General features: G+C 21.3%; 2 protein-coding genes across 4 annotated transcripts in view; one reads left to right on the forward strand and one right to left on the reverse strand.

Annotated features, from left to right (window-relative positions):
• The window catches only part of LOC122509903 (probable beta-hexosaminidase fdl), a 96,893-nt gene that overhangs the window by 60,731 nt on the left and 22,216 nt on the right, over positions 1–13,946 (forward strand). For all 3 annotated transcript variants that reach the window (XM_043624224.1, XM_043624225.1, XM_043624227.1), the window contains one exon: positions 12,804–12,947. In XM_043624224.1, coding sequence (XP_043480159.1) covers positions 12,804–12,947 — 144 coding nt within the window. The remainder of the gene's footprint in view (positions 1–12,803; positions 12,948–13,946) is intronic.
• LOC122509911 overlaps positions 1–13,946 on the reverse strand; it is a 195,987-nt gene that overhangs the window by 34,789 nt on the left and 147,252 nt on the right. The window lies entirely within an intron of this gene.

Below are 13,946 nucleotides of genomic sequence, written 5' to 3' on the forward strand. Positions count from 1 at the left end.
AAATAAATTCTTTAAATGAATTTAATTATTTATAAAAACTCTAATAAAATTGTTTAAAAGAATTTAATTTTCTATCAATAATTCTAATAAAATTTAATAGTGAAATTATTAATTACAATTATTATATTGACAAAATGGATTATTTCCAATAAATTAAAGAAATTTTTTAAAAAGAATTCAATTATTGTCAAAGCCTTTAATATAGTGTCTATATTTCGAAATTTAATTATTTTCTATATTTTAATAAAATTCCTTGAATATGAATTAAATTGTTTTAGAAATAATTTAATTTTGTCTGAATGTTTTCGTTTTATTCTCCTTCACTACAATTATTTTAGAAAATTGTAATAAAATTCTAAGAAGACTTTAATTATTTTCTAAAAATAAAATTGAATAAAATTTAATAAATAAATATTTCATTTCAATTAATAAGAAACACGATTAATATTTTATTTAAAAACTTGAAAGAAATTGTCTATAAAATTCAATTATTTTAAAAATTTTGAATTAAAATTATTACAGAAACAAAAAAACAAACATCGAACAGATGACCATTATTATTATTACTGCTTTTATTAATATAATTATTATTATAGTATTATTATTGCTAATATTACTATAATTTCTATTATTACTATTGTTATTACTATTATCATTACTATAATATTATAATTTGTAAAAATTAGTCTAAAATAGCGTGACGCAGTTTGTGAATGACCCCTTATTATTATTGTTGTTATACATTATTAAAAAATATGGATTTAATAATTATCAACATTACGATTTGTTATTCAGTCGACATACAATTTTTTCAGGAGAAAATTTCCATTTTATGCTCACTTTATGAAAAAATATTGTACAAAGCAAAAATTAGTTTTTCTTTTTTTTTTTTTTTTTGATTTACGAAAAATATCGACAAATGGGGAGAAAAATAAATAAAAAACATAAAAGTCCTTGAAAAAGAAAGGGAAAAATTCAAAATAATATTATTTCTGTATAGAGTGAATTTTAGTATTGTGATCATTATCTTTGAAGTACATTTATCGATCCAGAGACGGTATTGTAGCCCTTACCAGGCAAAAGTGAAATCGATTTTATACGACACGCGATTAATGACGTTTGCCGTATTATCTGACAAAGTTGACTAAGGTCAATCCACTTTGATTAAAACAACAATTTTGTTTTTTCACCCAAAACTATTTTTCTATATAAATAAATAGAGAAGGTTTAAAAAACAATATATATATTTGTAATATTAACGAATTGTTCTTGTTTATAATGCTGCAGGATATATTTTTTAGTTATATACCGAGATATATATTTTTACCAAGTCAATTCAAACTGTCTACTCGTGCGTGATTGTAAGTAGTACACATTCGCTTTAGTCAGACCAAGTAGAGAAAGCTATTTCGATACGCCCGTTTCCTTTTTCTCCTTTTCTCCACGGCAAACATATATCGCTTTTATTTTTTATTCGAATACAAAAAATATTAAAAATACTTTTTTTTTTTTTTTTGCTATTTTCATAATAAAAGATTGTTTTTATTATTTTTTATTTCTCTAGTTTTTGATAAATAAATTAATTTTGTATTTTATTATGGAAAAGGGAAATATTTAAAAATTGGTTCCAATATTTTGAATTTCGAATAAAAGTTTAAACATTACATTTACATTTTACATTTACATTTTTTAAGACACTTTACTTTAATTATAATAAAAATTATTTTTCTTTATTTAATTTTTTTATTAACAAATTAATTTATTAACATTCATTAGCTAAATGTTTTTTGTGGACAAATTTTTTAAAAAAATTTTTTGTTAGTAATGGAAATTACTTTTTTAATTTTTAATTTTCTTATCAACATTTTTTTTATTTTTCCTTTATTTTGTATTTTATTTTAAAAAAATTATTTGTTGTATATTATAAAAATTAATTGCAAAATGTTTAATTTACAATATTTTCTATTATTCAACACTTTTTGAATCTAATACTAAATTATTGAACTGTGGAATTATCTTAAACAAAAAAATTACGTTAATTTTTATGTTTAAAAAATTCTTAAAGTTCTAGTGAACGAAATATTTTTTCAATATAAATATTTTCATAAATTACAATTTAAAATAAAAATTAAAAAAATAAATTAAACATTTTTGAACTTTTTCGAAGAGAATTCCAAAATACTTTAGAAAAATATAAAAAATTTAAAAAAAACCAAAAATTCAAAAAAATTTGAAACGATTCCAATGAATTGAAATATATTCAACAGATTTAAAAAAAAAATTCAAACAAATTAAAAAGAATTTTCATTTGAAAAATGCAAAAAAACTCCAACAAAATTCGAAAGAATTCAAAAACATTTTTAAAAATTCAAAATTTTAACTCTCAAAACTTTTTTTAAATTCGAAAATTTCGAAAATTTTAATAATAATAAAATTCCATTCTTGTTACTTCCCTTAGTTTGTATTTTTATTAAAAAAAAATTATTTGTTACATTATAAAAATTAATTGCAAAATGTTTAATTTACAATATTTTTTATTGCTCAACAATTTTTGAATTTATTATTGAATTATTGAATTAATGAATTGTTGAATTATCTAAACAATAAAAATTACGTTAATTTTAATGTTTAAAAATTCTCAAAGTTCTAGTGAATCAAATATTTCTTCAGTATAAATATTTTCATAAATTAGTCACTAAAATAAAAATCAAAAACATAAACTAAATAGTTTGAAACTTTATGAATTATTTTTTAATACGTGACTCAATATTTTTATAGTAGAATTTAAATTTGAAAAAGAAATAATTTAATTTCGTTCATTTGAACGTTCAGAACTTTAGGGATATTAATTTTATTTCTACTTGGGTCATTCTGGGAGAAATTTTCATTAAAACTCTTTTTTCTCTAATATTTATAGAATATAAAAAATTTACTCTATGAAATTTATTCGTTTTTTCTTCAAGTTTTTAGATATTTAATAAAAATTGACGTTTTCTGCAACGAAAGTATCAAAAAAATTGAAATTAATTATAAAAAGTGTCCTTTCTCAAAACCGAAGTGATCAATTTCGAAATTTTTGTTAGGTAACATTTTGGAATTAATTTTAATTTTTTGATCCTCTCTTTGTAGATACGTAATTTTTTTTATTAAATATTTAAAAATTTTATGGAAAAAACAAATAAATTTCGTGTAGTAAATTTTTTTATCTCCTATTAGAATTGGAGAAACACGTCTTTCAAATTTCTCGGCTTTTGAAGAAGTTTAATTTAAAAAATTCACAACTTCCATAATTTTTATTTAATAAGAAAATAAAAATACGTCTTTGTTTATTTTTCATAAACAATTCGAAAAAATTGTCCCAAACAAAAAAGAATTTTTTTAATGAAAATTTCACCTGGAATGACCCATATGCAGTATTTCTGTAAATAGTTGAATTGTGGGCAATTGTGAGCAATAATTGCCTACTATTATTGCAGTATTAATTATTAATATAGCAACAAAAAAATAAACGTCACTTTATGTTTTTTGCAAAAAGAAATATTTAAAGATTGATTCAAATATATTTATCGAAAAATACGAAAATAGAAAAATTTTTTCTCTCTACTATCATTGATATACTCTTTGAATAGAAACCATTCAGAATTCGCAATTGACTTTTTCTTACATTTGTTATTTATTAAATTGTACATATATATATTATTCCTTTTTGTCGGTATTAAAATTGCAATGATAATTTATCAGAAGGGATGAAATGTGAAATGAAGATAAAGTAAAAACATATACATAAAAATTTCGATATGCTGGTACGTGTTAGGAAAATGGCATTTCCTTGAAGACTTCACGAGGATAGATTACTACTGCGGCGACGTTGAATTTCTCGTGGACAATATCGACATAGTATACTTTTAGAAGATTGAATTCTCCCCGTATTCCAAGAAATGCAACACTTTTACAGTATTTGTATTATAGACGTGGTGTGATCTTTTTTTAAACTCGATTCGTTCTTTTAGAAATTTCATGATCTCAGTAATTTTCCTTATTTTTTTCCTCCTCTTCTTCCTCTTTTTCTTCTTCTTTTTTCAAATTTACTGCTTGTTCACTGAAAACAAAATTTATCTGATACAAAGCAAACGATTACTTATTGTCTATTGTTAAATAAATATTTATTTGTATCGAGAAATTTTTAAGTCAATTAAAATTTTATTTGCTTCGAATACTGAAAGTATTTGGTTCAAATCAAATTTATTTGATAATAGACAAGTAGTCACATATTTGGATCAAACAAACATTTTTTTTCAGTGTTTGCCAAAAAATTTAAAAATTTTCTTCCGCAAAAAATAGAATATTAATGCACATTTAAGAAATAAGTAAAATAAATAATAAAATTTAATAAATGATAAATTAAATAAATAATAATAAGCGAAGAAATATTATAATTAAAATTCAAATAAACAGAATTCTTTTTATTCTACAAACTTTAATTATTCATCACTTTATAATTTTTATATTAAGAAAACTGTATAATTAATTAATTAAATCAGTAAAATACGTTTGTTCATTTTATTTAGAATAAAAATTAAATTCAGTTGATTAAAATTTTTATAAATTTTATAATTCTATAAAAAAAGATAGCTCTCATGAAACAATTATATAGAAAAAGAAAATAATAGAAATTTAATTTAAACATCTGCAAAAGCGGGGAAAAAAATGTTACATTACTTTCTGATGAATTTGTAGAAAATTCTTTTGACATTCATTACTCGAGAAATATATTTCAATTTCCAAAGGATTCATAAATATAAAGGAAAATTGTTAATTTTAGCAGATTGATGAGAGTCATGAACCTTTCATGACATAATATGTTTCATCATACATATATAGATATAAATAGGTATATATTCATCAAAACGAGTATTTTTTTCAAGTGTTTGCAACTATTGAAAGATGAGACTATACTATGCAGTTGGAGAAAAAATTAATTAAAAAAATGTGTGAAAATATTTTTAAAAAGAATTTTCAATAAATCCAGAAATGTATTAAAATATTTTTATAAGGAAATTTAAACAAAAAATAAAAATAAATTCATGAGAATTTAAACATATTCAAATAAATTAGAAAAAATTCAAATAAATTCAAAAAATATTAAAGAAAGTCAAAAAAATTCGCAAGACTTCAAACAAATTTAAACGAATTCGAAATAATTCAAAAGAATTTCAATAAATTCAAAAGAATAAAAGTAAATTTAGGAGAATTCAAACAAATTCAAAAATATTCAAGCAAATTCGAAAGAATTTTAAAAATTCAAAAGAATTTAAACAAGTTAAAAAAATTAAAGTAAATTCATCAGAATTCAAAAAAATTTGAAAGAATTCAAACAAGTTTTAATAAATTCAAAAGAATCTGAATAAATTCTACAGATTTCAAAAACGCCTTTAAATCAACAGAGAAACATTTAAAAAAATTCAAACAAGTTAAAAACAATTAAAATAAATTCGTCAGAAATTTAAATAAATTCAAAATAATTTAAATAAGTTAAAAATTTAAACGAATTCAAAAGAATTTAATTAAACTTAAATGAATTAGAATAAATTTAAGAGTTCAATCAAATCCATGAATATTCAAGCATTTTCGAGAGAATTTAAAAGACTTCAAAAGAATACATAAGAAATTAAAAAAAACATCAAAAAATTAAAAACAATTCCAATAAATTTAAATTAACCCAACAAATTTCAAAAGTATTCAAAAGAATCGAAATATATTTAAATAAATTAAAAAGAATTTGCATTTAAAAAATGCAAAAAAACTCAAACAAATTCGAAAGAATTCAAAAACGTTTTAAAGAATTATAATAAATTCAAACAAATCCAAAAAAATATAAGCCAATTCAAAGAATTCAAAAAATTTAAATAAATTAAAAAAACTTAAAAAAAAATAATAAAATAAAACTTTGAAACCATAAAAAAGAATTCAAATAAATGCAAAAGAAATCAAACAAGTTAAAAAAATTCAGGAAAATTCAAAAGAATTTTTAAAGATGAGGAAAAAAACTAAAACAAATTTTAAAGAATTCAAAAGAATGAAAAAAAATTCAATCGAATTCAAACAAATTCAAAAAAATTTAAGCCAGTTCAAAGAATTCAAAAAATTTAAATAAATTTGAAATAATTCAAAAGAATTTCAATAAATTCAAAAGAATAAAAGTAAATTTAGAAGAATTCAAACAAATCCAAAAAAGTTTAACCAAATTCAAAGAATTCAAAAAATTTAAATAAATTTAAAAAAACTTAAAAAAATAAAAAAAAAACATTGAAAGCATAAAAAATAATTCAAATAAATTAGAAACAAATTCGTCAAAATTCAAAAAAATTTTAAAGAAATCAAACAAGTTAAAAAAATTCGGAAGAATTAAAAAAAATGTAAAAGAATTTTTAAAAATAAGGAAAAAAACTAAAACTAATTTGAAAGAATTGAAAAGAATGAAAATAAATTCAATCGTATTTAAACAAATTCGAAAAAAATATCAACAAACAAACATTTAAAAAAAATAATTAAAAACAATAAAAATGACGATTTTAGAACAAAATCTCTCTTCGATCGCTAATCGTTCAATGGCCCTCTTAAAAATTTCAGTTATTGAGACATAGAAAAATAAATATTTGCCCACAGTAAACTTGCGAGGAATCATGACGCTCGATATGGGGATTGGCTAGAAATCATCCTAAAAATAGAAAATTGCTTTTATATGATTGCTATAAAAAGAAAGGTTTTCCTTTCACAAAGAATGCGTTTATAGTCACATATAATCACGTGCGTTTTATAAAAACTATATACATATATCTCTCTTGCAGTAAAACGTGATCGACTTCAACGTCAAAAAAAAAAAAAGAAAAAAGAAAAAGAAAGAAAAATATTCAATTTGCAATAAAAAATATCCAGAACACTTACGTGTACACAAATATACACGCAGTTTGATAATAAAAAACTCATTTAATGAATCATATCGTGTAAATAAAAAATCACTAAAATGCAAATGGACACATATACAAACTTTGTTGCGTGATTTTCAGAAACTTTTAAAGAACAATTAATATTTATGAATTCTGAATTGTTCTCAAAAAATACTGTGTACTAAATGATGAATATTTATTCCGGGGAAAAATATATTTTAATCAAACAATCAAATTTACACAATTTTATTTTTTCTCCTATTATTTATATTAAAAACAGAAAATGGACTTTTTTTCTAATCAAATAAATTAATTGACCGAATAATTGTGGCATTTGCTTATTCAAAGCCTATAGAAAAAATAATTTACAGAAAAAAAAACTCCCAGTCTGCTAAACTTTATATTTATTTCAAATAAATTTTATTTATTACAAAATAAATTTTATTTGATTAAAATAAAAATTTTATATTGGCGCAGAATAAAATTTTTATTTAAAAAAATAATTTATAGGCTCTGGGACAAAACACTTTTATTTAACTCAAAATAAATTATATTTAGTTGAAATAAAAACTTTATTTGTGCCGCATAAAATTTTTATTTAAAAAAATAATTTACTAGCTTCTGAGACAAATTTTCTTTTATTTGATTCAAAATGAATTATATTTTGGTTCAAATAAAATAAATAAAATTTTTCTCTGAGTGTACAAAAAATATTTAAATTAATTAAAATACAAATTCTGAACATTCAAATAAATGAACGAAATTTTTTGTCAATATTAATATTTTCAGAAATTACTGCCGATTATAAAAAGCAAAAGAAAATTAAACATTTAGAATCTTAAAAGATTATTTTTTTTTGAAAACGTGAATATTATTGCAAATAAAATTTTAATTTTAAAAAGAAATAAAATAAAGAATCTAGTTCAGAACTTCAGGAACCTATTAATTAAATAATTATTTAAGTAATTATTTAAATAATTATTTAAATAATTATTCATAAAAATAATTATTTGATAGTAAATAATACAACATATGAAACCAATAACAAATTTTTTTCATTGCACAATATGAATGCATATGTATGTTTAGAGGAAATGGAAAATATTTGTTTAAATAAAAAAAGCAATCTATCATTCCTTCAATAGTTGAACAAAAAGGAAGAAAAATCATTTCGTTGGACCGGAAATTGACTTCTAGAAATTCGTATATCGATCTTTTATTGTACACTTATGAATGAGAAGCAACGGTATAAAGTTCTTGACATACAGAAAAAAAATTCTCTATATAAAAAGAAATATTATAACAAGTATTTTTTTCAGTTGAAAAAAGAAATTTTTTTTAGTAAAACTTACAACATTTATATATATACTTTACAAATAAACATAAAGAAAAAAAAATATTTTTCCACGTAAATTACTCGAAACTTTTATCTGCAAAAGGCATTTTTAGAAAGTTGCGTTCAATCAACCATTATTTGAAGAAATTCTTTCAAAAAGAAAAATTGGTATAAATGGAAAATTTATTGATTTCGAAAAAAAGTGTATTTTTTATATTTTCTTTCTATAAATTGTCAAAAAAAGAGATGTATTATTTACCAATTTTTTTCTATGTAAAAAAAAATAAATTTGCTTTTTTTTAAATTAATATGTAAAATAAAAATTTTTTTTTTGTGTTAATATTTATATTTAAAAAAAAAGTTAATTTCTAGTATGATAAATTATAAGCACTAATGATACATTTTTATAGAGTGAACGAAAATATAAAGAAGGAGGGTTTTTAATTAGAATTTTTAATTAAGTCAATTTTTTTTTTTTTTTGCAAAAAAAGAACGTCTGTAGAGAAGCGATAAAGGTAAATTTCGTAAGAAGGACATTATGCAATTTAGTGTAAATACTCTACTCACTCTTTGTACGCTCTCGACCCTACCATTGCTCTTTTTATAGAAACGGTATCTAATATTTAATGAACCGGCGCGAACAGTTTTAGCTTTATACGTTGTAGATAACCATTATGAATTTTTTAGACGACAAAAAATATTCAATAAAATTAACAGACATTCAAGTGTATGAAAATAAAAACGATTTTCAGTGTGTATTTCACCTTTAGAAAAATTAGCATAATTTTTTTTTACTCTTTACTGCTAAATTAATTAACTAATAGTGATAAATTGAAACTTCAATACTAATTTGTGTAAAAATTGTCCACTAATTTGTGAAAAATTTTCTACTAATTTCAGTCGTTTTTTACTAAAATTTTAGTACAAAAGTTGTTTTGTTTACAAATAATAAATGAAATAGAGTCTCTAAAGTTACGAACGTTCAATTTTTTTTTTACTTTTTTTTACATTTTCTATTTTGAATTTTGTTATAAAATTTTGTTTTTTATGATGAAATTTTATAGATTTTATTCAGTTATAAGAAATATTTTACAGAATTACTAAAAATAATTTTCAACTAAATAAATGTTTTATTACAATATTTTTCATTTCCGTTAAATATTTTTTAAAAATATAAAAAAGTATTTCGTTCAATCCCAATGGGAAATGCCAGTGTAGTGCCGATGTTCACCACTGGCTTAGTACTCAGACGATTGTTCGGCGTAGTCTAGCCGAGCCTCGACAATTAGTGCTGGCGCAGTACAGAATTTTTGTTCCGCCAAAGCTTGGACAAGCCACGGCGGCAAGTGCTGGCTGAGTATAGAAAAATTCTTCACGACGCTCTTTGCCAACATTGCTTTTTTGACATAAACTTGAAAAAAATTATAAAAAAAGTTTATAAATGTTTATAAATGTAAATTTATTGAAAAAAATTAATATTTTACTTTTCAGTTGTTCATTTTTTATTCTTATTACATTTAATAATAACAATTTAACATAATTGTCTAATTTTGTAAATAATAAATTATTTAAACAAATTAAAATTATAAACAAAATTTAAACTTTAATCTCAATAATAATTTAGTTCCTATTAAAATACTATTATACTTCTTACTATGAATAAAAAAGTATTAAAAAATTACCACGTAATTTAAGAATTACGTAAAATGTTAAATGCAATAAGTAAAGTAATTTAATTTAATTATTAAAAATTTAGTTTAACTTATTTTACTTCAATTTATTATTTCTAACGTATCCTTATTTTTTTCTCATCTTTGACTCAATAATTGTATGTCTGAATGATACTGAGATATTAATACTTTTTTGTACACATGTGTCGTTAGCATAGTGGTTAGAGCGTTAGTCTGTTAGTCCGTAGGTCGTAGGTTCGATTCCCCTCGTCAGCAATTTTGTTTATTTTCATAGGTTTGCGATATTTCTAGATTCCAATCGTTAGGTACTAAAATATGAAAATCTAATGTACACTTACTGTAATTGTTTATTATTTAATTTTTAAATGTTATAAACAATTTTTTTCTACTTCATTTACTATATTCATTGTTAGTCTCCTTCTTTAATACAATTTCTTTAAGAAGAGAAATATTTTATGAATAATAACTATTTATTAATATTATTTACCATTTTGTTGTTAAATTATTTATAATTATGAATTTACGATTAATTAATAACAATACGGCATTTATTGCGGCAATATTCTCAGCCAGCACTGGTCCAGTGCTGCGCCAGCGCTGTCTGGCAGCACTGACAGACAGTACTTCGGCAGCGCCGGACGGCGTTATCATCCCAGTGCCATGCCAGTGCTGGCTCTCAGCCTTGCCGCCAGTGCTGCCAGTGCTGGCGCAGTACTACGCCAGTTGTAAATTTCCCATTGGGATTGAACGTTCAAAAATTTATGAGGCATTCAAGGTGAAATTTTCATTAAAAATTTGTTTTCGTTCGGAATAAATGTTTTCAAATTGTATGTAAAAAATCAAAAAACATGTATTTTTTATTTTTTTATTCCATGAAAATTGTGATTTTTTAAAATTAAACTTCTCTAGAAGTTGAGGACTTTTCGAACACGTTTTTCTCTAATACTAATAGGAGATAAGAAAAAATTTACTTTATAAAATTTATTCGTTTATTCTTAAAGTTTTAAGATATTAAATAAAAAATGACGTATCTGCAACGAAGGTATCGGAAAAATTAAAATTAATTCGAAAATGTGACGTTTCTCAAAACCGAAGTTATTGATTTTCAAAAAAAAAGGGGAAAAAATTCCTAAATTAATAGTTACCTAAAAAAAATTCCGAAATCGATCACTTCGGTTTTGAGAAAAGTCACTTTTAAGAATTAATTTCAATGTTCTTGATACTTTCGTTGCAGAAACGTCATTTTTTATTAAATATCTAAAAACTTGAAGAAAAAACGAATAGATTTCATAGAGTACATTTTTTCTTTAGAAATATTAGAGAAAAACGTGTTTTAAAACTTTTTGGCTTCTGAATAAGTTGAACTTAAAAAAATCACAAATTCCACGATTTTCATCGAATAAAAAAATAAAAAATACATGTTTTTTGATTTTTTACATACAATTCGAAAAAAAAATTTTTTAATGAAAATCACACCGTGGAATGACCCTAGTAGAAATAAAATTAATATCCCTAAAATTCTGAACGTTCAAATGAACGAAATTAAATTATTTCTTTTTCAAATTTAAATTTTATTATAAAAATATTGAGTCACGTATTAAAAAATAATTCCTAAAGTTTCAAAATGTTTAATTTATATTTTTGATTTTTATTTTAGTGACTAATTTATGAAAATATTTATACTGAAGAAATATTTGATTCACTAGAACTTTGAGAATTTTTAAACATTCAAATTAACGTAATTTTGTTTTGTTTAAATAATTCAACAATTTAATAATTCAATAATAGATTCAAAAAATGTTGAATAATAGAAAATATTGTAAATTAAACATTTTGCAATTAATTTTTATAATGTAACAAATAATTTTTTTTATTAAAATACAAACTAAAGGAAATGACAAAAATAGAATTTTATTATTATTAAAAATTTCGAAATTTTCGACTGCAAAAGTCTTGAATTTTATAAATTGTTTTCTGATTTTCATTGCAGTCAGTAATTTTTGAAAATATTTTTATTAACTCTTTTATTAATTAATTTAGTGTATTCTTAACTTTGTTCAACAAATAGCAATTTGATTGTTAATAAGTTGATTTGTTAATTAAAAAAAAATGTTAATAAGAAAATAAAAAAAAAGAAGTGATTTTTATTAATAAAAAAAGTTTCTTAAATAATTCATTTTCAAAAAATACTTAGCGAAAATAACCAATTCGGCTGTCAATAAATTGATTTGTTAAAATTGTTTTTTTTATAAAGAAATAATGAAAAGAAAAATAATTTTTATTATAATAAAATAAAGTGTCTTAAATTGATTCATCAAAAGAAAAAAAAGAAAAATAATTTTTATTATAATAAAATAAAGTGTCTTTAAGAGTGAATTTGACAAAAACACTCAGCAATTTATTGTTAATAAAGTGACTTATTATCAATTGATTCGTCAATAAAAATATTATAAAATATTGATAAAGAAATAAAAAATAATTATATTATAATAAAATAAATGTTCGTAAAAAATATATTTACAAAAAACACTTAGAAATTGATTGATTTAATAATTTGATTCGCTAATAGATTGATTCGTTAGCAAATTGTTGTGTTAATAAAAAAAAAAATTATTCATAATAAATTAAAAAATATATTTAAAATTTTTTTTATGGATAATTTATATTTTTTATTAAAAATTAAAATAAATAAATATAATGTTGATTGTGATAAAATAAATTTTTGTTTAAAAACTGTATAATTACAGTAATAAGATTAATTTTTCTAATTTTAACGATGAATTTCAGTAATAAAAAGGAAAAAAATGAAAAAATAAATTTTTTTTAAAGGTTCGCGAGAATGGTGGGTGGCGTGCCCAGCGGGTGGATGAGGCGAATCCTCTTCATTCTTGTCCTGATCACTGGGTTGCTTCTCATTGCTATGTTTGCCAACGCACCACCTCTTTCTTCTCTTCAACCTTTTACTGCTCGAAGGTAAGCAAAAACTAGTTATATAATGATAATTCATTGCCATTTCATCCTACGTCTACTACGTCTATTGCACCTGACAACAATGTTGCATTGTTAATATTCAATTTATCCACAAGCGAGAAAACGCGCTATATAAAACATTTTACGTAAGACATTGAATTTGACATTTTAGTTTCATTTATATCTTTCCAATTATTTTTTCCCCTTGTCAAAAAATATTACTCTCTCATAATAACAAAAAAAAAGAAGAAGAAGAGAAAAAAAAACTTTTTCATTATAATATCAAAAGGTGTCGTCGCAACATTATTTTATTTTCATCACTATCAACTTTTATTACTGTTAAGAATTTTATTTCTTATAATTAATTTTTCTTTATTAATTTACAGAAAAAAATTTACATTTATTTTAAAAAATTTATTTTTATTATAATATCAAAAGTTGTCGTCACAACATTATTTTATTTTCATCACTATTAACTTTTATTATTGTTAATAATTTTTGTTTATTAATTTATAGAAAAAAAATTTATTAATTAATAAAAATTGAGTATAAAAAAATTGTAGTAATTACAATGAAAAAAATTTATTTGATTCAAATAATCGATTATTTGCAGGGTTGCCATAGGTCAGGGAATTCAGGGGAAAGTCAGGGAAATTTATTAAAAGTACTGGAAAAAATTAAATGTTTAGAATTTATAACAATATTCTCAATTTTTGTGTATATCTCATAAATTATAAAATTACCACGAATTCTAAAAAAACATTAAATATTTTCTATCTCTGACAATAATTTATTTTAACCCAATCTTAATAAATATTAAAATTCTTTCCAGAAATTCAATTATTTTAAAAAAATTTTAAAAAGTTCTCAAGTTTACTCTCTAATTAAAAAAAAATTCATTATAAAATTCCATTATTTTCATAAATAACAATATTCATCACAAGAATTCAATTATTTTTTTTAAATAATCAAATCTTTACAAAAATTCAATTATTTTCAAAA

The sequence above is a fragment of the Leptopilina heterotoma genome, unplaced genomic scaffold (assembly GCF_015476425.1).
Source record: "Leptopilina heterotoma isolate Lh14 unplaced genomic scaffold, ASM1547642v1 Lhet_64, whole genome shotgun sequence".
Taxonomy (NCBI): domain Eukaryota; kingdom Metazoa; phylum Arthropoda; class Insecta; order Hymenoptera; family Figitidae; genus Leptopilina; species Leptopilina heterotoma.